Here is a 22,568-nt window from a genome sequence, read left to right as displayed (position 1 = left end):
TGATCAGCGCTTACATCGTCTGTTTTTCCCATTGCAGATAAGGTGCCCAGACCTCCCGGAATTTAGAGGAAGTTGTGTGAAGTTCTGCAGTTATAGCAGCCATCTTGCAGGAAAAATGTACTCTCTGCTGTACCATTCCTAAGGATGGTACCCCTGGTTGTTTCCAAGAACTAGCAATTGCTAATCTAGTTGCAATAAAAACTTGTTGACAAAAGCGGGTATGTGTCTTATTCATAGCAGGTGGAGGGTGGTGAAGGAGCATAAAGCCAGCGTCCAGAATATGGCGAACTCCCAAAAGACATTCAATCCACTGTGCTGCAGCAACCCATAAGACCTGTACTTTGGGGCAGGCCCACCATACATGAAAAAAGGTTCCAGTTTGTCCACACGCTCTCCAACATAAAGCTTCAAGTCGAGGATATCGGCGGTGTAAGGCTTGTGGAGTGAGATACCAGTGCGTAATCATTTTATAAACAGTTCGCCTGAAAAGAGGCAGACACTGAGCATTTACGAGCCTGTTGATAGATTTGCGACCAGTCTTTGTTTGTCAATTGCAGTCCCAAATCCATCTCCCAGTGACGAGTATGCGGGAAAGGTACATCCAGCGTTTCGAGTAAAAGAGAAAAGAGTTTAGAAATTATTCCTCGAGTTTTATCAACCTCCGGCACAATAAGTTTCAAGTGTAGATTTTCCCTGCTGAAGAGCAGATGATATCGATGGGGTACGGAGAAAATGTAATACTTGGCTCCCCGCTAAAAAGTCTGTTGAAGGCAGTTTATATAGAGTTTGTATGTCCCTCCAAGTCATTAATGATCCGCCCTTGAGTAAATGCTCAACACTGTGGATGCCTTTCGCTTTCCAGGCTTGGAATGCGCTATTTTGACGTCCTGCTGGGAATTGTAAATGATAATATAGACTGGTAGAATGATAGTACCCCCGATCTCCAAGCAATTTCTTCTTCCACTTATCCCACAGTCTTAACGTGGTGTCCAAGGCTGCGGTCCTTGTCCCATTCAGCAGCCAAGTATGGCATGGTTGCCACACCAAGGCAATCAAGGGCATACCCCCAAAAACCTTCCCTTCAAAAGTAGCCCATTGTTTAGGGGAGCCCCTCCTGTGCATATCAGAGATAGCAGCAAGTTGGGCCACCACGTAAAACCACTCCAAATTAGGAACACCCAAGCCTCCCCTGTCCCGGGGTTGAAACAACAATCGTCTAGATACCCGGGGTGGTCGCTTGCACCAGATGAAATCAAATAAAAAATTTTTTTTACCAAGAGTGCAGTATAGATGAGGAGATAAAAATGGGAATGGTATGAAAAAAATAATGAAATCTGGGTAAAACATTCATTTTTATAATAGCCACCTGGCCCAGCCATGAATACTGTTCTCTGTCCCATTTTTGGCGATCCCTTCTTACATTTTGCAGTAGCGGTATAAAATTAAGGTGAAATAAATCATTGACATCAGTACCTAGATGAACCCCCAGATATTTTAGGGATTTGTGGGCAATCCTAAGAGGATAATGTGTCGTCAGATCCCTAATTACGTCTTGGGAGGCAGATATATTCAATATCTCCGTTTTATCCATGTTTATTTTAAAGCCTGAAGCGGCACTAAAGGCCTGAAGTTCCTCCGTAACTTCTCTAATTGATATCGTGGGGTTAGTAAGGGTTAAGAGGATGTCATCGGCAAAGAGAGATTTTTTATCTGAGAGGGCCATAGTGGGATTCCCGTAATGTAGGCAGAGTTCCGTACCCGTGTAGCAAGGGGTTCCAAAAATAAAGCAAAAAGGGGAGACAGGGGGCAACCCTGTCGAGTTCCTCGCTGTACTGGGAAAAGATCCCCATAGCCCCCATTAACCTTTATCCTAGCACCGGGATCCTGATAAAAGACATTGAATCCAAGGTAAGAAACCAGGGCCAAAAGACATTTTTTCCAGTGTTGCAAATAAAAAATCCCAATGGACGAGGTCAAAGGCCTTCTCTGCATCAATGGCCAATAACACTAGAGGGGCCTTTGTCACCTTAGCCCACCAGAGGGCATCCGTGACCTTCCTAACATTGTCAGCCGCCATTCTATGTGGTATGAAGCCAACTTGATCGCTATGCACTAATTGAGGGAGAAAAGAATTAAGTCTAAATGCCAATACCTTAGCCAAAATTTTCAAATTGACATTAATCAATGAAATAAGAACATAAGAAAATGCCATACTGGGTCAGACCAAGGGTCCATCAAGCCCAGCATCCTGTTTCCAACAGTGGCCAATCCAGGCCACAAGAACCTGGCAAGTACCCAAAAACTAAGTCTATTCCATGTAACCATTGCTAATGGCAGTGGCTATTCTCTAAGTGAACTTAATAGCAGGTAATGGACTTCTCCTCCAAGAACTTATCCAATCCTTTTTTAAACACAGCTATACTAACTGCACGAACCACATTCTCTGGCAACAAATTCCAGAGTTTAATTGTGCGTTGAGTAAAAAGAACTTTCTCCGATTAGTTTTAAATGTGCCCCATGCTAACTTCATGGAGTGCCCCCTAGTCTTTCTACTATCCGAAAGAGTAAATAACCGATTCACATCTACCCGTTCTAGACCTCTCATGATTTTAAACACCTCTATCATATCCCCCCTCAGTTGTCTCTTCTCCAAGCTGAAAAGTCCTAACCTCTTTAGTCTTTCCTCATAGGGGAGTTGTTCCATTCCCTTTATCATTTTGGTAGCCCTTCTCTGTACCTTCTCCATCGCAATTATATCTTTTTTTGAGATGCGGCGACCAGAATTGTACACAGTATTCAAGGTGCGGTCTCACCATGGAGCGATACAGAGGCATTATGACATTTTCCGTTTTATTCATCATTCCTTTTCTAATAATTCCCAACATTCTGTTTGCTTTTTTGACTGCCGCAGCACACTGCACCGACGATTTCAATGTGTTATCCACTATGACACCTAGATCTCTTTCTTGGGTTGTAGCACCTAATATGGAACCCAACATTGTGTAATTATAGCATGGGTTATTTTTCCCTATATGCATCACCTTGCACTTATCCACATTAAATTTCATCTGCCATTTGGATGCCCAATTTTCCAGTCTCACAAGGTCTTCCTGCAATTTATCACAATCTGCTTGTGATTTAACTACTCTGAACAATTTTGAGTCATCTGCAAATTTGATTATCTCACTCGTCGTATTTCTTTCCAGATCATTTATAAATATATTGAACAGTAAGGGTCCCAATACAGATCCCTGAGGCACTCCACTGTCCACTCCCTTCCACTGAGAAAATTGCCCATTTAATCCTACTCTCTGTTTCCTGTCTTTTAGCCAGTTTGCAATCCACGAAAGGACATCGCCACCTATCCCATGACTTTTTACTTTTCCTAGAAGCCTCTCATGAGGAACTTTGTCAAACGCCTTCTGAAAATCCAAGTATACTATATCTACCGGTTCACCTTTATCCACATGTTTATTAACTCCTTCAAAAAAGTGAAGCAGATTTGTGAGGCAAGACTTGCCCTGGGTAAAGCCATGCTGACTTTGTTCCATTAAACCATGTTTTTCTATATGTTCTGTGATTTTGATGTTTAGAACACTTTCCACTATTTTTCCTGGCACTGAAGTCAGGCTAACCGGTCTGTAGTTTCCCGGATCGCCCCTGGAGCCCTTTTTAAATATTGGGGTTACATTTGCTATCCTCCAGTCTTCAGGTACAATGGATGATTTTAATGATAAGTTACAAATTTTTACTAATAGGTCTGAAATTTCATTTTTTAGTTCCTTCAGAACTCTGGGGTGTATACCATCCGGTCCAGGTGATTTACTACTCTTCAGTTTGTCAATCAGGCCTACCACATCTTCTAGGTTCACCGTGATTTGATTCAGTCCATCTGAATCATTACCCATGAAAACCTTCTCCATTACGGGTACCTCCCCAACATCCTCTTCAGTAAACACCGAAGCAAAGAAATCATTTAATCTTTCCGCGATGGCCTTATCTTCTCTAAGTGCCCCTTTAACCCCTCGATCATCTAACGGTCCAACTGACTCCCTCACAGGCTTTCTGCTTCGGATATATTTAAAAAAGTTTTTACTGTGAGTTTTTGCCTCTACAGCCAACTTCTTTTCAAATTCTCTCTTAGCCTATCTTGTCAATGTCTTACATAGGTCGATAGGACCCACACTGAGTGGGATCTCTCCACGGTTTTGGTATCACTGTTATGCCGGCCACATTAGAGTGTAAGGGCAATGAATCTCCTTCACGTAACCCATTAAAGAAATCTGTAAGGGGTCCTGCCAGGTGCGTGCAGTACTTCTTATAGTAGCCCCCCGTAAAACCATCAAGACCCGGTGATTTGCCCGCCTTAAGATCTTTAATGGCAGCTTGTAATTCGATGACATGAATAGGACTATCTAAGAAACTTTGTTGGGATTTAGTAAGGGTGGGCAAGATTGTGGATTGCAAATAATGGTCAACATGTGTAGGTGTAATAGCTTGATCTCTACCATACAATAATGTATAAAATGTGGTAACACAGTCCCGGATATCTTTTGTAGTAGTTATAATTTTTCCATGCCGGTCCTTAATCTTAGCTATGTTGGACTGGAGCACGTGTCGTTTCAAATGTCTCGCTAGGACCCTACCCGCCTTATTATGACCCTCAAAATAACGTTGCTTAGCACGGTCCAAATCATAAGCTATCTGCGCAGAGTCCAACATATGTAATTCAGAATGAGCAGCTCTCAGTTTTGTAAGATTATGAGGGTTTGGGGTCTTGGAATGAGTTCGAGTTAAAAGGGTAATAGTGCAAAATAGTGCAGTACGCCGCGGCTCTTTTTGTTTCCGCAATGCTGAAAAAAGCGCTATAAAACACCCCTGCATGACCACCTTAGAACCTTCCCATAGGGTGCTCACCGCCTTAACCGAGCCCTTATTTAAAGTGAAGTAAACCCGTAGCTGATCCAAAAGGATCTTACTATGAGTAGGATCACGCAATATTTCTTCTCGTAGCTTCCAGAAACATAATCCAGTATCTGGATTAGCCATAAGAATATTAATCCACACCGGAGCATGGTCAGACCAGGTTATATCCCCGATGCCTGCATCAAATACATGGTTTTGTATCCCTTTATCAACTAATACAAAATCAATCCGGGAGTACGTATTATGAGGGTTAGAGTAGAACGTATAGGATCTGGAGGTGGGATTTCGTTGCCTCCAAATTTCAGTAAGACCCCAATCATGCATAAGATGAGATAACACTGCTGTGGCTTTCCAACCTCCCGCACTTCTATAATTTGAGGAATCAAGCCTGGGATTACGCACAACATTATGATCCCCTCCCATATTAACAGGCCCTCTGCAAAAGAGGTAAGAACCTCCGCTAATGACTGAAAAAAGGAGCCTTGATCCAAATTAGGAGCATATATATCGATAATGGTATACAGCTGTTTATCTATTTGCAATTTTAAGAGTAAATAGTGACCCTGGGGTTCAGCAATATGAGATTTATAATCAAATGTAACATGTTGAGCTATAAGAATGCCCACTCCAGCATACCTAGAGTCTTTGGTACTGGCTGCAAAATAAGAGATAGGGTATCCCTGAAATCGTAACAATTTTTCATGATGCTTGCGAGCATGTGTTTCCTGGAGCAATGCTATATCGATCTGATGATGATGATGTAGGTTGTGTTGCAATAACTGACGTTTAGTAGGAGTGTTAAGTCCCTTAACATTAAGGGACCACAAGGTCAGGGCCATAGGTGATGCCAACCTACCAAAAGAAAACCCAAACTCACATAAACGCCATCCCTGTTCCCTATACAATACCACAAAATGAAACAATATTTCCCCAAAGAGCTCATGGATAACAAACCTCCCCCCCCCCCCCCCCTCGTTACCATATGTATCCACCATTTGGATACCTCCTTGTCCCAGGGGTCTCAGCCTCCAACAAGCTAGCCGCGGTCCCGGCAGATAACAGATAAACACTTCCAAAGCAGAGTCCCGAACATGAGTAAAACAACTTTATAAACAAGTCCCATTTCAGAGAATAGTCCAGTATGAGAGTGATCTCAGCCCTCCTAACAGAGAGTACATCCATCTAGATCCAGAGAGAAAGGTATCATCAAGAAGAGCTGCTGATCAGCGCACTGGTGAGCTAGTGTTCAACGTGAAGGATGTATCTGAAGGGGTGCGTCGCTGTCACTCCAGGCGTCGCGTGTTACTAACTCTTTGCCAACGGGGAGTCTTCACCGCATTATGCGGTCTGATCGCGGAGCTGAGATAGGCAAAGGAAGATGAGCCTTATCAAACGCCACCGCCACGTCCTCCATATTTCTCACTCAATGAGTGACCCCTCAACGGTAAACTGAAGGCCGAAGGGAAATGTCCACCTATAGCGAATGTTACGCTCACGTAGGGCCATAGTAGCGGATCGCAGGTCGAAGCGTTTGCGAAGGGTGACTGCTGCGAGATCATTAAAGATAGTAAGTTTGTGGCCTTCCCATAGCCATTCGCGTTGTTTTCGTGACATCCTATATAGAAGCGATTTTTCTTTGTAAGTTTGAAGACAGACAAGAATCTCTCTTGGTTTTTCCGCCATTCTCGGTCCCAGAGTCCGGTGAGCCCGTTCAATGTGAAAAGAACATTCTGTCTCCGCGGCCTCCTCTCCATCTGCCGACCCGGCCGCCATTAAGTAATGAAACACTTTCAGGGCTACCTCCTCACAATCGGAATATTCAGGCGCTTCAGGTACTCCCCTGATGCGCAAATTATTTCGGCGAGACCTGTTCTCCAGGTCTTCCACCTTATCAGCTAAGGTGGCCTGTACAGCTGCACTGTGCCTCTGCTCGTCCGCCATTTTTTGTAGCGTGTCTTCCTGCCTCTCCACGCGCACATCTAGCTCGTCCACCCTTGTCCCCAGCGCTGCCAGATCTTCACGTACCTCCGAAATAGAGTGCAGGAGGTCCTTCTTGTGTTGCTTCATGTCTGCTTGTATTTTGATAAACCAATCCCTCATTTCGGAGCGTGAGGGTAATTCAGAGATAGCTGCCGGGGCGGCATGGTCGAGATCAGATTCTAAGGCCGCTCCCGCGGCCTGGTCTGCCATAGACTCGCCATTCTCGTCGCCAAGTTTGGCATAGCAATACCGTGTGAAATCGTGAGTTTTCCGTTTGAGCCATCCAGATCGAAAACACAACCAGTTGGTAATAGGCGAGGTGAAAATATGGGGAAACGCTTAAGGTTCGGGTTGTTTACACAAGACAGTGTAAACGGCCGACAATTTTAAAGTATTATCCACTATGATGCCTACATCTTTTTGCTGGGTGGTAGCTCCTAATATGGAATCTAGCATTGTGTAACAGCAAGGGTTTATTTTCCCTATAGGCAACACCTTGCACTTGTCCACATTAAATTTCATCTGCCATTTGGATGCCCATTCTTCCAGTCCTGCAAGGTCCTCCTGTAATGTATCACAATCCGCTTGTGATTTAACTACTCTGAATAATTTTGTATCATCGCAAATTTGAGACCTGGCCTTGTTCCTGGCTTTGCTTCTTTCTGCTGCCTGCCCTGATCCTTGCTTGTCTCCTGCTTCTGAACAGACTCCGCCTGCCTCAATCTTGCCTGCCCCACCAAGTTTCTGCCTCACAATTCTGTTCTGTGCCTTGGCCCTGTCAGTCAGCAATCCCAGGGTCCATGCTTCCAAGCTTGTGACAGTTACCCATGCACTGTGAGCCATGTTATTTCATCTTGCAGGAAAAAACTAACATTCTACCAGGCCTTTCCCTAGACTCCTTGGCAGGGTCTTTCATTCTTAAAATGATTGGACTACTAGAACTTCCTTCATAGAATACAACTGGGTTTTCATATTCTGGGCACTTACTTTGTTTTCACCAGATGCCAACCTATTAAAACATCTGTACTCTGGCACTAGTCCTATCTTCTTGCGCCCCATAATAGTCTGGCACTAGTCCTATCTTCTTGCGCCCCATAATAGATCCTTGATCCTACTACAGGTACTAACAGCACCTTGAATATGACTCTCAATTTTCCTCCCCTCCCAATCATTTATATTCCTACAACTCAATGAACTATGCATAATCCACCTTATTTTTTTAACCTTAACTATCCATGTTGTTACTAAGTAGTACATTTAAAACAAATCTTAGAAAATATTTTTTCACTCAATGCACAGTTAAGCTCTGGAATTCATTGCCACAAAATGTGGTAAAAGCTATTCTTTAACAAATATGTTGACAAGTTCCTGGAGGAAAAGTTATTAACCAGGTAGACTTGGAAAAAGCCTAGGCATAAGCAGCATGGAATCTATCTACCGCTTGGGATCCTGCTAGGTGCTTGTGACCTGGATTGGCCTCTGTTGGAAACAGGATGCTGGGCTTGATGGACCTTTGGTCTGACCCAGTACGGCAGCTCTTATGTTCTTATGCACATGCTCTACCTCCATGTTCTCTGTTCTGGGAGAAAGAAAAAAAAATCTTTTAATGCTACTGTAGCTGTAAATTGTTTATCTGGGATTCCGAGTGACCATGGCATTAATATTTATAAACCTGTCTGATTTAAATTTGATTGTAATATGTTGATTTAAATTTAATTGTAATCCATCCTGAGGCCATTCCTGGGAAAAAAGGGGGAATATCAAATGTTTCTAAATAAGTAAACTTGACCTACCATTCCCCTCCTGTTTGTGTTTGCATTTCGAGAATGCTATTCTTTTCCTACCACAGTGGTCTCTTCATTCTCTTCCCCTTTCTAACACGCCTGGCACAATGATTTGCTCCCACTTTGACCTCCTTATTGCTGTCTGTAGCTCCTCTCTCCCCCCCATATCCTCTACTCCTGACCAGGCTCGCAAAATAAATTTTTTTTTTAATATCTAGGTCCTAACCTCTTTAGCCTTTTTCTCTGTACCTTTTCTAATTCTATCTTGAGATGTGGTGACCAGAGCTGCACACAATACTCAAGATGAGGTTGCACCATGGAGCAATACACAGGCATTGTGATATTCTCTGTTTTATTCTCCATTCCTTTCTTAATAATCCCTAGCATTCTATTTGCTTTCTTGGCTGTTGCTGCACACTGAGCAGAAGATTTCAACACCTGAGTTCTTTGTAAACCGGCATGATGTGTTTCATGAATGTCGGTAAATAAAAAGTTAATAAATAAATAAATATCAACGATGAGGCTAAGATCCTTTTCCTGAATGAGGACTCCTTGCATCACTTTGGGCTTGTCCACATTAAATTTCATTTCCATTTGTATGCCCAGTCTCCCAGTTTTGCAAGGTCCTCTTGCAATTTCTCACAAACCTCTTGTGATTTAACAAATTTGAATAATTTTGTGTCATCAGCAAATCTGATCACCTCACTCATTCTTCCCATTTCCAGATAGTTTATGAACATGTTAAAAAGCTGTGGTCCCAGAACAGATCCCTGGGGCAGTCAATTATTCACCTTTCTCCATTGGTAAAAGTTACCATTTAGCCTGTCTGTTTTCTTTTAATCAGCTCTCAATCCACAATAGGAGGCTGCCCCTATCCCATGACTTAATTTCTTAATATGTTGTTTCTGACTTCCAAAATGCATGAAGCTTGTCTTTGAATGAGAAATTATTTTAGTAAATATTAATATTGCTTCCTTAGTAATCCTTATAAGGCTGGATAATTACATTTTAAGATTTTAAAGAACACAATGATAATACCAAATCCCAGTGTTGTAAAATGGAAGAGGCTTTCATAGACAAATGTGTGTGTGTGTAAAATAGCCAATGCAGAAGAATAAACTGAGTTGAGCAGAAGAATAAACTGGTTAGAGCAGCAGGCTGTGAACCAGGGAAGCCAGGGTTCAAATCCTGATGCTGCTCCATTACCTCAGGTATAAAAAAAAACCTAAGGTCATGAGCCCTCTGGGGACATGGAAATACCTACAAGTATCTGACTGTAATCTGCTTTGAAGTGCCTGAAAAAGTGGAATGTAAATTAAATAAATATCATTAGTGATGTAGCTGTTTATTCCATTTTGATAACACAACAATGTACATCACCTGGGTTCACTTTTTACTACTCACTCATTATGGGCGCTTCTCTTCTCTCAGAGTCAGCATGTTCTTGTTTAATATCAAACGCAAATACAGATGTGGTAACGGGGAGACTTGTGCTAGGACTTCTGTTTTCTCTTGTCTCAGAGACAGATTGATCACGGTAGCTGCATGGCTCATCATCTTTAATGCTCAAACTTTCAGGATCAGCGGCTGCAGAATCTGATGTGTGTAAGCAAACCCAAACACATCATCATCATTTTTTCTTAATGATGTGGCAATGAACATGAGAACACCACATCTTATAGCGATAAAGTCACTAGAAAGAATGGGCATACTGGCTACTACAGACTGCCCTAGATCTGATTTTAACATGTTTTGAAGCATCAACAACAGCCTGACAGATTCTTGCTAAGGATTTCTCCTCAAGAGGAGAAGATCACATGGATCTCTTCAGATCGTTAGAAACCATTACATAAATTGACTCAAACAGCTATAACAGTATTCTAAAGCCAGACATGAGTCCTGGGACAAGAAGCAGGCAGCACGCTGCCCTAAGACCGGGATAACTCTACTCTTCAGCTCTGAGGTCTGAAAGAGACTCCATTGGAAAGCTGAATTCTTCCTACTGGGCCAGCTAGCAGGCCGATCCAGTATCAGGTGCTCCAGCCAGCATGCCGTTCTACACAGTTTGGATGCACATTTTAGATGCGCTAGATGGTGTCCTATTCAAAGCATGCATTAGCACATCCATAACACATGCATAGGCAATAGCGCCAATCCCATGTAAATTGCATGTTAATGACTAGATTAGCTAGTACCCCCGATCCATTAACATATGCCCAAAACTAGTGCATCCATTACAAGCTTTTTTACATGTACATTTTAGCACCTACCCTGTCCCAGGCATTAGTGTGGTGGCGCTATTGTTAGTGGTCGCATCGGGAAAGTTTGTGTGTGATTCCTACTATATCAAATGGATTTTCTACGCTTTTTTGGCCTGCTGACCTCTCTCTTGCATACGAAAGCAAGAATAAGGAATGCCAGGCAAAAGAGTGATTCTTTTGGATCTCCTCAAAAGGAACTGGGAACTCCCTGGTTCTGTTGCTCCAGTCAACAGAAAAGCTGATACCACTTATTTGGTCCAGTCAGCCCCAGGATTCCAGAAACCTAAGCTGGATCACCAATCTGTGGTTGTAGAATCTGCCCAAAAGAGGGCAAAAAGGTCAAAACCCCACTCTTCCTTTCCCCCAGGTAAGGAGCAGAAATTCCTGGATGCCATTGGCCGGCGTGTCTTCCAGGAATCAATGCTCATCTCTCGGATCACCTCTTACCAGCTGTATATGACCCAGTACAACAGGGTCTTATTCAAGCAAATACAGGACTTTGCAGCGTCCCTGCCACAGCAATTCCAGGAACAGCTTCAAACCCTGGTACACAAGGAAGCATGAAATAATATCCTTTTATGATATCTTCGACACCTCTTCCAGAGTATCTGCAACTGCTATTTCGGCAAGAAGATGGGCCAGGCTTAAGTCTTCGGACTTGCACCCTGAGGTACAAGACAGATTATCTGATCTGCCCTGCATAGGTGACAATCTGTTTGGCGAACAGATTCAGCGGACGGTGGCAGAACTTAAGGAGCATCATGAGACGCTTCACCAGCTCTCTCGATGCCCTCTGAGTATTCCTCCAAACAGCCATTCAGTAAGGATACTAAAAAGTCATTCTTCCATCCAAAGAAGTCCTATCCACCATCTAGATCTCGTTCCACGAGACCTTTCCAAAAGACCCATTCTTGTCAGCCTCGTAAACAAAAGCCACAAGTAGCTCCTTAGCCGGGCCCTGCTTCTGGCTTTTGACTCCTGCATAGAGAGCAGCAGCCAGTTTCCACTGCCTCAGATACCAGTGGAAGGTCAATTGTACCATTTCAACAACAGGTGGCACACAATCACCTCAGACCAGTGGGTCCTTGCCATAATCTCTCAGGGTTATCAACTGAACTTTCTCTCCATCCCACCGGACTCCCCACCTCTACCGACATGGAGAACATCCGACCACTCACTACTCCTGGAGCAGGAGGTCTCCCTCCACCTCCAGACCAGAGCAATAGAGCCAATGCCCTACTCCCAACAAGGCCTAGGATTCTATTCCTGTCACTTTCTAATCCCCAAAAAAATCAGGCGGCGTTCATCCAATTCTGGACCTACGTGCCTTCAACAAGTACCTCCACTGAGAAAAGTTCAAGATGGTAACCTTGGGTTCTCTCCTTCCTCGTCTCCAAAAAGGAGACTGGCTCTGCTCTCTTGATCTCCAAGATGCGCACACACACACACACTGCGATAACTCCATCTCATCACAGGTTCCTGAGATTCCTAGTAGGCCCCAAGCACTATCAGTACCGAGTGCTACCATTCGGCCTGGCTTCTGCACCATGAGTCTTCACCAAGTGCCTCGTAGTAGTAGCAGCCTTCCTCAGGACTCAAGGTGTTCACGTATACCCCTATCTAGATGATTGATCAGGGCTCCCCACTTAGCAAGCTGCTCTGTCCTCCCTACATCTTACTTTACACACTCTGATTTTGCTAGGATTTCTCGTCAACTATGCGAAATCCTGCTTAGTCCCATCTCAAACTTTATCATTCGTAGGGGCAGACTTGGATACCTTGCAGGCAAAGGCATTGCTGCCTCGACAGCAAGCTCTCACTCATCTCTCTCGCACACCAGCTACAGTCTCAGTACCGCACGACTGCACGCCACTTCCTCATCCTGCTGGGACACATGGCGTCCTCAGTACAGATTACTCCAATGGCCCGCTTGGCCATGAGAGTCATGCAGTGGACTCTGAGGTCACAATGGACTCAGTGCGTCCAACCTCTATCAACCACTGTCCAAATCACCGACTCATTTCGTCATTCTCTAGCCTGGTGGCAAAAATCAGATCAATCTCCTCCAAGGCCTACCCTTCCAGGCTCCAGACCCTTAAATAATTCTCACCACCGATGCTTCCAACCTCGGCTGGGGAGCCCATGTCACCGATTTGCAGACACAAAGAACTTGATCTCCAGAGGAAGCCAAACACCAAATCAATTTCCTGGAGCTGAGAGCAATCAGAGATGCTCTCAGGGTGTTTCAGGATTGCCTTTCCAATCAGGTCATCCTGATTCAGACGGACAACCAGGTGGCCATGTGGTACATCAACTAACAGGGAGGGACGGGCTCCTACCTACTGTGTAGGAAGCTGCACAGATATGGGAGGAGGCCCTCTCCCATTCGATGTACCTCAGGGCCACCTACTTGCTGGGAGTGGACAATGTGTTGGCGGACAAGCTAAGTCGCACTTTCCATCCGCATGAGTGGTCCCTCAACCCCACAATAGCGGACTCAATATTCCAACGTTGGGGTTATCCTCGCACAGACCTCTTTGTGTCACTTCAAAACCGCAAAGTAGAGAACCTTTGCTCTCTCACTCGCAGCCAACACTCTCAGTCAAGAGATGCGTTCTCCCTCTCATGGGCAATCGGTCTCTTATATGCATTCCCTCCACTTCCACTTCTATCAAAGACTCTCATGAAGTTACGTCAGGACAAAGGATGCATGATCCTGATAGCACCTCACTGGCCTTGCCAAGCTTGGTTTCCAATACTTCAGGATCTCTCCATTCGCAGGCACATTCCCTTGGGAATGGACACGCTTCTGATCACTCAGAACGACGGGTGCCTACAAGAGACTGACGGAAACATGGGAGTGGGCCTTGTTGTACCGTGCCCTGAAGAGCTAAAACAGCATCCCCAAAAGAGACTGCTTCCATACCTGTTTGGTTGACTTTAGAAGGAACCTTAAAGCATCTTAGCTTTGATTTTTATTTCATCTCTCTTGCTGACAGTTATGTTCTTGCCATGCTGAATTTTACTACTGAACTGTACGTTTGCAATGGCTCTGGAAAAATTGTATTTATACCCGGGTTGGAGGAGCTTAGATGTGGTGTAGGACCCGGAATTTTAGATGTTCTTGGAATGGGTCTGTAAAAATTATAGTTCAACCTGATTTGATGTGTTTTGATGAGTGGTCCCTCAACCCCACAATAGCGGACTCAATATTCTAATGTTGGGGTTATCCTCGCATAGACCTCTTTCTTCGCTTCTGGTCAAAGCTGTTTTAAAAAGACCCGATCGAGGGAATTGTTAGAGAGCCTGGAAATGGAGAGGATGAGGGAAGAAAGAGTTGGCGGTGTGATGGGATGGGGTGGGGAGAAGTTGGGGGAGATAGGGAATGAGGTGTGTGAAGTTGGACTGTGAAATGGAGAGAGGCTGGAGGGGGGATATGGGAAGAAGAGGGTGGGGGATGTGTGAGAAACAGGATGGAGCTGTGATAGAGAGGTTCGAGGGGACAGAGGTGTGTGACAACGGACTGGGGAGATTGAGGGTATCTGATAGGGAGACAGAGGACTCAGGGGTTGTGTGAAAGAGATGCTGGGAAAGGAGGGATGGGCATTTGTGTGTGTATGGGTAAGCAGGATGGCTGTTAGGTCAGGAACACTTATCTTTCCTCTCTCCAGATCACCCCGCCACTCAAGATCTCAGGACCTCCCGTCTTCCCCAATCTTTCCTACCTTTCATCTCCATCCAGATCTTCACTCCTCCTCCTCCACTCTCAGCCTCAGTCCTCCCAATCCTTCACTGTCCCGTGGTTGAAAGCAGCAGTCAGTCAGAGCCAGCTGGCAGAAGAGGCCTTCTCCCCGGTCTGATATGCTTCCGCTCTCCTCTTCCTCACCACGAGATAATTACCTGTCAAAAGTAAAGAAAAGAAAGACTTTGATGGTCTCAAAGATTACAGGACTAGCCAGGGGTGGACTGACAGTATCTGGGCCCCTAGGCAATAAGGGTCATTGGCCCCTAACCACCCATCCGAGGCTAGGGGAACTGTCCTATTGTGCAAGTGGTCAGTCAGCCCTTGGAACTATCCCAACGCCTCCAGGCCAACTGTTGCACCTTAAGGGCTGAGTGAGACATTATCCTGCTGCTAGGGTGGACCTGAGCCAACTGTGAGGGGGCACAGGCCCCAGAGGCCTACCCATAGCTATGCCTCTGCCTGGCTCCCAGATTTTTTCCAGCCTTAGTTCTATACCTCCATTACCCCTTTCATGAAAGGGGTAATGGAGGTATAGAACTCTGCCCGCTTTCCCTCGAATCAATGGGAGGAACGAATGCAGTACCAGCGTGACCGCCCTGGTCTCCAAGCAATTGATGGACCACTGTGACTGAGCTTTGGACCACTGTCCCTGCACCGAGCAGCCCATGCAAACTGCCCCACAGCCGGATAAGCTGGCATCCGTGGTGACAACCGTCCAGTTGGGCATGAGCAAGGACACTCCGCGTGTCAGATTGTCTGAGCTGAGCCACCACTGCAGACTGGACCTCGCCTGATCCGTGAGTGGGAGGTGAAACTCTTCCGACACCGGCTGCCATCGGGAGAGCAATGCAGATTGCAATGGACATAGATGAGCGAAAGCCCAGGGCACCAACGCGAGCATTGACGCCATCGACCCCAACACCATCAGGTAATCGCAAACCTGAAGAATCCGTAGGGACAATAGACGGCGCACTTGACCCTGAAGCTTGCACACACGTTCCTTGGACAGAAACACCCTGCCTCGCTTCGTGCCGAACAGCGCTCCCAAGTATTCCAAGGTCTGGGTGGGAACCAGCCGACTTTTGGCGAGATTGACCACCCATCCGAGTGAGCGCAAGAGCTGTAGAACCCTGTCGACGGCCTGTCGGCATTGCCTTTCGGATTTGGCCCGGATTAGCCAATCGTCCAAGTAGGGGTGTACCAAGAACCCCTCCCTCCGAAGCTCGGCTGCCACCACCACCATTACCTTCGTGAACGTCCGTGGAGCGGTGGTGAGGCCGAAGGGGAGAGCCTTGAACTGATAGTGTTTGCCCAGGATACAAAACCGCAGGAACCGCTGATGACACGGCTGGATGCCGATGTGAAGGTAAGCCTCCGTGAGGTCCAAGGACGCCAGGAATTCGCCCGGTCGAACGGAAGCTATCACCGACCGGATCGTCTCCATTTTGAAGCGTGAAACGCGAAGACATCTGTTGACCCCTTTCAGGTCTAGGATGGGTCTGAAAGTGCCCTCCTTCTTTGGCACGATGAAGTAAATGGAGTACCGGCCTCGACGGTGCTGCCCCAGGGGTACGGGCACTATCGCGCCCAGGTCCTCTAGCCGTCGCAGCGTTTCCTGGACTGCCACTCGCTTGCTGTGACCCTTGCAAGGGGAGACCAGAAATTTGTCCGCCGGAATTCGTGCAAAATCTAAAAGCGTAACCTTGTCTTATTACGTTGAGGACCCACTGGTCCGTCGTTACTCTGGTCCATTCCCCGTAAAAACGCTCCAACCTGGCTCCTACATTTGGCACGACCGATGGAGCCGGCTGAGGGGAATGGACCCTCCGCATTTCATTGCGAGGCTTTTGGACCCGGTCCCGACGAGGGACCGTCTCGTCTCCCAAACTTTCTCCCTCGAAAGGACTGAGACCACGACGGCGATCTCGAGGAGCCAGACCGGTAGGAGGGCCCTGACGATCTCTGCGGCCGCGATTTTCTGGGCCCTCGGAAACGGGCCCTATTGGAGAAAGAGGTTCGGGTCCGGTGCCTGTCCTCCGGGAGCTTGAATGCCCTGTTTTCTCCGAGCGACTGCATCAAATCATCCAGTTGTTTACCGAACAACAACTTCCCCTTAAACGGGAGCGAGCCAAGATGAGCCTTCGAAGATCCATCCGCCGCCCAATTTCTGAGCCAAAGGAGCCGGCGCGCTGAAACTGCCGAGACCATGGCCCTAGCCAAAGTCCGCAGGAGGTCATGCATAGCATCCGCGCTATATGCGATCACCGCCTCCAGGTGGTCTGCCTGCGCAGACTCTTCTCCCGAGAGACCTGTATTGGACTGAAGCACCTGAGCCCAGCGCAAACCAGCCCGCAAAGCAAAGTTACTACAGATAGCCGCGCGGACCCCCAGGGCCGAAGCCTCGAACACCTTTTTAAGCTGGACCTCCAGTTTTCGATCCTGAATATCCTTAAGAGCCGTGGCTCCTGTGACCGGTATCGTGGACCGTTTCATTACTGCCGACACCGCGGCATCCACTCTGGGAAAACGAAGGAGTTCCAGCGCGTCATCCGGCAATGGATACAGCTTGTCCATAGCTTTACTTACCTTCAGGCCCAATTCCGGAGTATCCCATTCCCGGAAGAGGATATCGGTCGCCGAGAAGTGGAACGGAAAAGCCACAGCCGGCCCCGTAAGGCCCAGCAGCACTGAGTCCATCTTGGCATCTGTTCGAGACCCCACCGGGGGAGCATCCACCCCCATTTCCCGAAGGATAGCCTGGATAAGCGGCGCCAGTTCCTCCTTCCGAAACAAGCGCACGACTTTGGGGTCGTCACCTTCCACCGCTGGCGCTCCCTTTGGTGGACCCAGGATGCACCACCTCCTCCTCGGCGGGACCTCCGGTTCCCCCCGGGGCCCCTACGTCCGGTTCTTCCTCCGCTGACGAGGCCGAATCGGAGTCGGTGTCCTGGGGAATTCCCCATAAGGGCCGGTGCTCTCTGGGCGGGTCCGCGGGTCTCCGGAGACCCTCCCCCGCCCTCTTCTTCCGGGGTTCCGATCGACTGTCCGAACCCCCTATAGCCGACCTTCCTCTTCTTTTGGTCTTCTTATATTTTAAAATTTTCTGAAGTAGAACTGCAAAATCAGAGGAAAAGGAGGCCTCTGAATCCGAGGCCTCCTCTAGACTCTGACCCATTGGCGAATCAGCCCCCCCCCCGGGGGGCCCGCTGTTGTGGGGAAAGCGCGGGAGGCAAGCCGGCATTTCCCGCGGCCTTCCTCGTGACTTCCCTCACCGTAGCTAAAATGGCCGCTGTTCCCGCGCTAAGCGGGAACGGCTCAGAACCGCATTCTCCCTGCCCCACGCCGGACCCCCCGACCGACCTCGGACAGCCCCTCGCCGCCCGACACACAGTTTGAACAAACTCCCTCTCACGAAACCCGTGAGCACGCCGAGCCGCACTGCCTCGGCCCTCAGCCGGGAACTAAATTAAAATAAAAATTCAATTCAGCGGCCCTGTCCGGCGAAAACGCCCCCCCCCCCGCGACAATCACGGAGCGTGAGGACGGCAAGCCGGCAAAAACAAATCACAACTTTTTTTTTTTTTTTTTTTTTAACTTTACTTGCCACTGACCCTGGTCCTGATCCTTCTTCTCCAGCGGGGGTGAGTGAACCGGGCTCCCCAGTGTCACCCCCGACGCTGCTGCCAGAAACAGGCCGGGTCCTCAACCCTCAGCAGCGGCCTCAACCAGGGGGGGGATGGTCCCCTCAGAACCTTACAACCCCCTGGGAGGCTTTCAGGACTCGGATGACTTTCCTCTTCTGACTTGCTGCTTTTTTTTTTTTTTTTTTTTTTTTAAACAACCAGAATTCCCTGACTAGCTAACCCACTAACCAGGTATACCCAGAGACTGTGGGTGGACCTGCCCCATCTGCTGGAGACAGAGAAAGACTGAGGGGCTGTGGGTGGCGCCTTACTATATGTAGGGGTGCCCGACAAGTCTTGCTCTGTCTCCATCTGCTGGTGCGGAGTCACAACCCAGGTGTCTGGACTGATCCTGGTACGTACAGGGAACAGGCTTCCATTTACAGACCTTCATCCTCCACCCATTCATAAAAAGCCACCCAAATCCCAGGAAGTCTCCCATTCTCACATCCACACTCCACCCATCTCAGGAAGGCTCCCATGCATGCACACACATCAACCCACCCATCCCAGACAGGCTTCCATTCACACCCCTCCACCCATCCCAGGCAGGCTTCCATTCACTCACACACAATCATATATGCATCCATTTGACTAATTTGCAACCTTTCCTGCACCTGATTCCCATCTTCTGTTTTGAATTGTGCCATTTTTCTTGTTTCTCGATCATTCACCATGTCCGTCTCAAAAGGGACCACACAAACCCCCAAGATAACTCATCTTGCGCCTTTTCCCCAGGTAGGCAGGGTCCACAGGGCCTCTTATTCTTCCTCCGCTGCTGCATGGAGATTTATCTAATTCATTGGGGAGAGCAGCCATTCTGAGGCTCCTCCTGCATGTCGGCAAAACATTATTCAACACTCAGGGTGCTAGCACTTTCTCTATGCCCATCCTGTGCATCAAGAGATGAGCATGGAAGTGGATGCAGATTCTGGGGCAGGGGTGAGTTCAGTCTGTCAATGATTTAGAGGTCTAGGGAGTTTGACTTTACCGCGGCAATTTATTTTTCTCTGTGGATGTTAAATATCCACATTAGAATGAATAGGAAAATTAGGACTTACCTGATAATTTTCATTCCTGTAGTACCGAGGATCAGTCCAGTCTGCTGGGTTATGCCTCCCGTCCAGCAGATGGAGTCAGAGAGAAACTGAAAAGGCACCACTCATATACCCTGGTGCGCCCCCTGCGATCCTCCAGTATAATCCATAACAAAGCATTATGAAATTAGAAAACAATGGCAAATTCTGTGACTAGCTCAATATAAAGATGAAACGTACATGAATATGTGGAAAACGAGGAAACCATGAAAACAACCAAGTGCCCGTAAAAAACGGAACCCGAAAAACAACTGTTGCGGGACTCTACACTCTTCACTGACATGGGCGGGCGTCTGGACTGATCCTCGGTACTACAGGAATGAAAATTATCAGGTAAGTCCTAATTTTCCTTTCCCTGTACGTACCAGGATCAGTCCAGACTGCTGGGAAGTACCCAAGCTGCCCTAAACAGGGTGGGACCCTGCCAGTCCCGCACGAAGCACACCACTGCCGAATGAGTCCACCGTCGGAGCGCGCACGTCCAAACGGTAATGTCTCGCAAAGGTGTGCAACGTCTTCCAAGTAGCCGCTCGGCAAATTTCCTGCGAGGAAATAAACCCACTCTCTGCCCACGACGCAGCCTGGGAGCGCAGAGAATGAGCCTTAAGCCCCTCCGGAACGGCGCAACCCTGGGAAATGTAAGTAGACACAATCGCCTCTTTCAACCAGCGTGCTATCGTAGCTTTTGAAGCTTTATTTCCCTTCTTTGGACCACCCCACAAGACAAACAGATGATCAGACAACCGAAAAGGGTTGGTAACGTCCAGGTACCGCAAGAGCGTCCTTCGAACATCCAACTTGCGAAGTTCCGGTTGCCGCGACGCCTCAACCCCGTCCACCGCAAAGGCCGGTAGGTCCACCGTCTGGTTGACGTGAAAAGCGGAAACTACCTTAGGCAAAAACGAAGGAACGGTACGTAGAGAAACCCCCGAATTAGAAATACGGAGAAAAGGTTCCCTACAAGACAACGCCTGAAGTTCCGAGATTCGGCGAGCCGAACAAATAGCGACGAGAAAAACAGTTTTGAGAGTGAGATCCTTGAGAGTAGCTCTTCGTAGGGGTTCAAACAGAGAAGTACAAAGGCCCCGGAGAACCAAATTTAAACTCCAAGAAGGACAGATAGGTCGCACCGGGGGACGCAAATGTGTAACTCCTTTTAAAAATCGTGCAACATCCGGATGCATGGCAATGGAAAATCCGTCAAGTTTACCGCGGTAACAGCCTAAGGCTGCTACCTGCACACGCAGAGAATTATAGGATAAACCCTTCTTCAGACCCTCTTGCAAAAAAGTCAGAATATGAGACATCGTTGCCTTCCGCGCCGGCACTTCCAGACCCTGACACCAGGAGTCAAAAACCTTCCATACCCTGACATAAGCAACCGAGGTAGAGGGCTTACGAGCCTGCAGAAGAGTAGTAATGACCGACTCGGAATATCCCTTCTTTCTCAATTGCTGCCTCTCATAAGCCAAGCCGCTAGACAAAAGCGATCGGCCTGGTCGAAAAATACTGGACCCTGCCGAAGGAGTCGAGGCCGATGACCAAGCCGCAAGGGGCCGTCCACCGCTAGATTGATGAGGTCGGCGAACCACGGCCTCCTCGGCCACTCCAGAGCTACGAGAACGACGGGTCCCGTGTGGGATTCTATGCGACGCAATATTTTCCCCACCAACGGCCACGGTGGAAACACATACAGAAGAACGTGCGCGGGCCAGGGAAGAACTAGCACGTCCACGCCCTCCGACCCGTGTTCCCTTCTGCGACTGAAGAAGCGAGCTGCCTTGGCATTCAAACGAGTTGCCATGAGGTCCAACCGGGGAGTTCCCCACCGGCGACAGATGAGTCTGAGTGCCTCGGGAGATAGTTCCCACTCTCCCGGGTCTAGTCGTTGCCGGCTGAGATAGTCTGCTTGAACGTTGTCGACTCCTGCGATGTGAGACGCCGCAATCCGAGACAGGTGCTGCTCTGCCCACACCATCAATTGGCTGGCTCCGGTTGCTACCGGTAGACTCCGTGTACCGCCTTGCCGATTTATATACGCTACCGTGGTTGCGTTGTCGGACAAAACCCGAACTGCTCTGTCCCGAATCAAAGGCAGAAAGTGCTGTAACGCTAGGCGAACCGCCCTTGTCTCCAAACGATTGATCGACCACTTTGTCTGAGGAGGCGTCCAACGTCCCTGAGCGGACTGAGACTGACAGACTGCTCCCCAGCCCGTCAGACTGGCATCGGTCGTGACAATGATCCATTGAGGTGGCTCCAAATCGGTGCCTTGGAGCAAGTGGACCGGATCCAACCACCATTGTAGACTGGTCCTTGCTGGGGGTAAGAGTGGCAAAGGTATCTGAAACTCTTCCGATTTGGGGTCCCAACGAGACAGAAGCGCCCTCTGTAGCGGCCGCATATGCGCAAACGACCACGGAACCAAATCCAGTGTGGACGCCATATATCCAAGAACCTGTAAGTAATCCCATACCACAGGCAGGGGAAGGGCGAGGAGACGGCGAACGTGCGCCATCAGACGCTCCATCCTTGCCTGTGGGAGAGAAACCTCTCCCACTTTCATATCGAACGAGGCGCCCAGAAATTCCAAATTCTGGGAGGGGATCAGATGGCTCTTGGGGTAATTGACAACTCACCCCAAGGAGTGGAGCCGGTGAAGGACTGCCTGAATCGCATCTTCACAGAGACGTCGCGATTTTGCTCGGATGAGCCAGTCGTCCAAATACGGGTGTACCAACACTCCGTCTCTCCGAAGACTCGCCGCCACCACCACCATTACCTTGGTGAACACCCTCGGAGCTGTCGCCAGACCGAACGGAAGAGCACAAAACTGGAAGTGAGACCCCAGGACCATAAAGCGCAGAAATCTTTGATGGAACTCTTGTATTCCTATGTGCAAGTAAGCCTCCGTGAGATCTAAGGAAGCCAAATACTCGCCTTTGTGTACCGCAGCGATGACCGAGCGCAGGGTCTCCATCCGAAACCACGGTATGCGCAACGCCCTGTTGACTCGCTTGAGATCCAGAATTGGCCGAAATGTGCCCTCCTTCTTGGGAACGATGAAATAGATGGAATAATGGCCCGTGCGT

General features: G+C 47.9%; 1 protein-coding gene across 5 annotated transcripts in view; it reads right to left on the bottom strand.

The window, feature by feature from the left end:
• The window catches only part of LOC115083925 (zinc finger protein 501-like), an 88,787-nt gene that overhangs the window by 40,320 nt on the left and 25,899 nt on the right, over positions 1-22,568 (bottom strand). For 4 of the 5 annotated variants that reach the window (XM_029588032.1, XM_029588031.1, XM_029588030.1 and 1 more), the window contains exons 2-3: positions 14,677-14,851; positions 10,095-10,286 (exon numbers count right to left, since the gene is read on the bottom strand). In XM_029588032.1, the coding sequence (XP_029443892.1) occupies positions 10,095-10,286; positions 14,677-14,689 (205 nt within the window). In that variant the 5' untranslated portion in view covers positions 14,690-14,851. The remainder of the gene's footprint in view (positions 1-10,094; positions 10,287-14,676; positions 14,852-22,568) is intronic. The other variant, XM_029588034.1, reaches the window with a different exon arrangement.

The sequence above is a fragment of the Rhinatrema bivittatum genome, chromosome 2 (genome assembly GCF_901001135.1).
Source record: "Rhinatrema bivittatum chromosome 2, aRhiBiv1.1, whole genome shotgun sequence".
NCBI lineage: Eukaryota > Metazoa > Chordata > Amphibia > Gymnophiona > Rhinatrematidae > Rhinatrema > Rhinatrema bivittatum.
The sequence above is the reverse complement of the archived record's forward strand: the minus strand, read 5'-3'. Positions and strand labels throughout refer to the sequence as shown.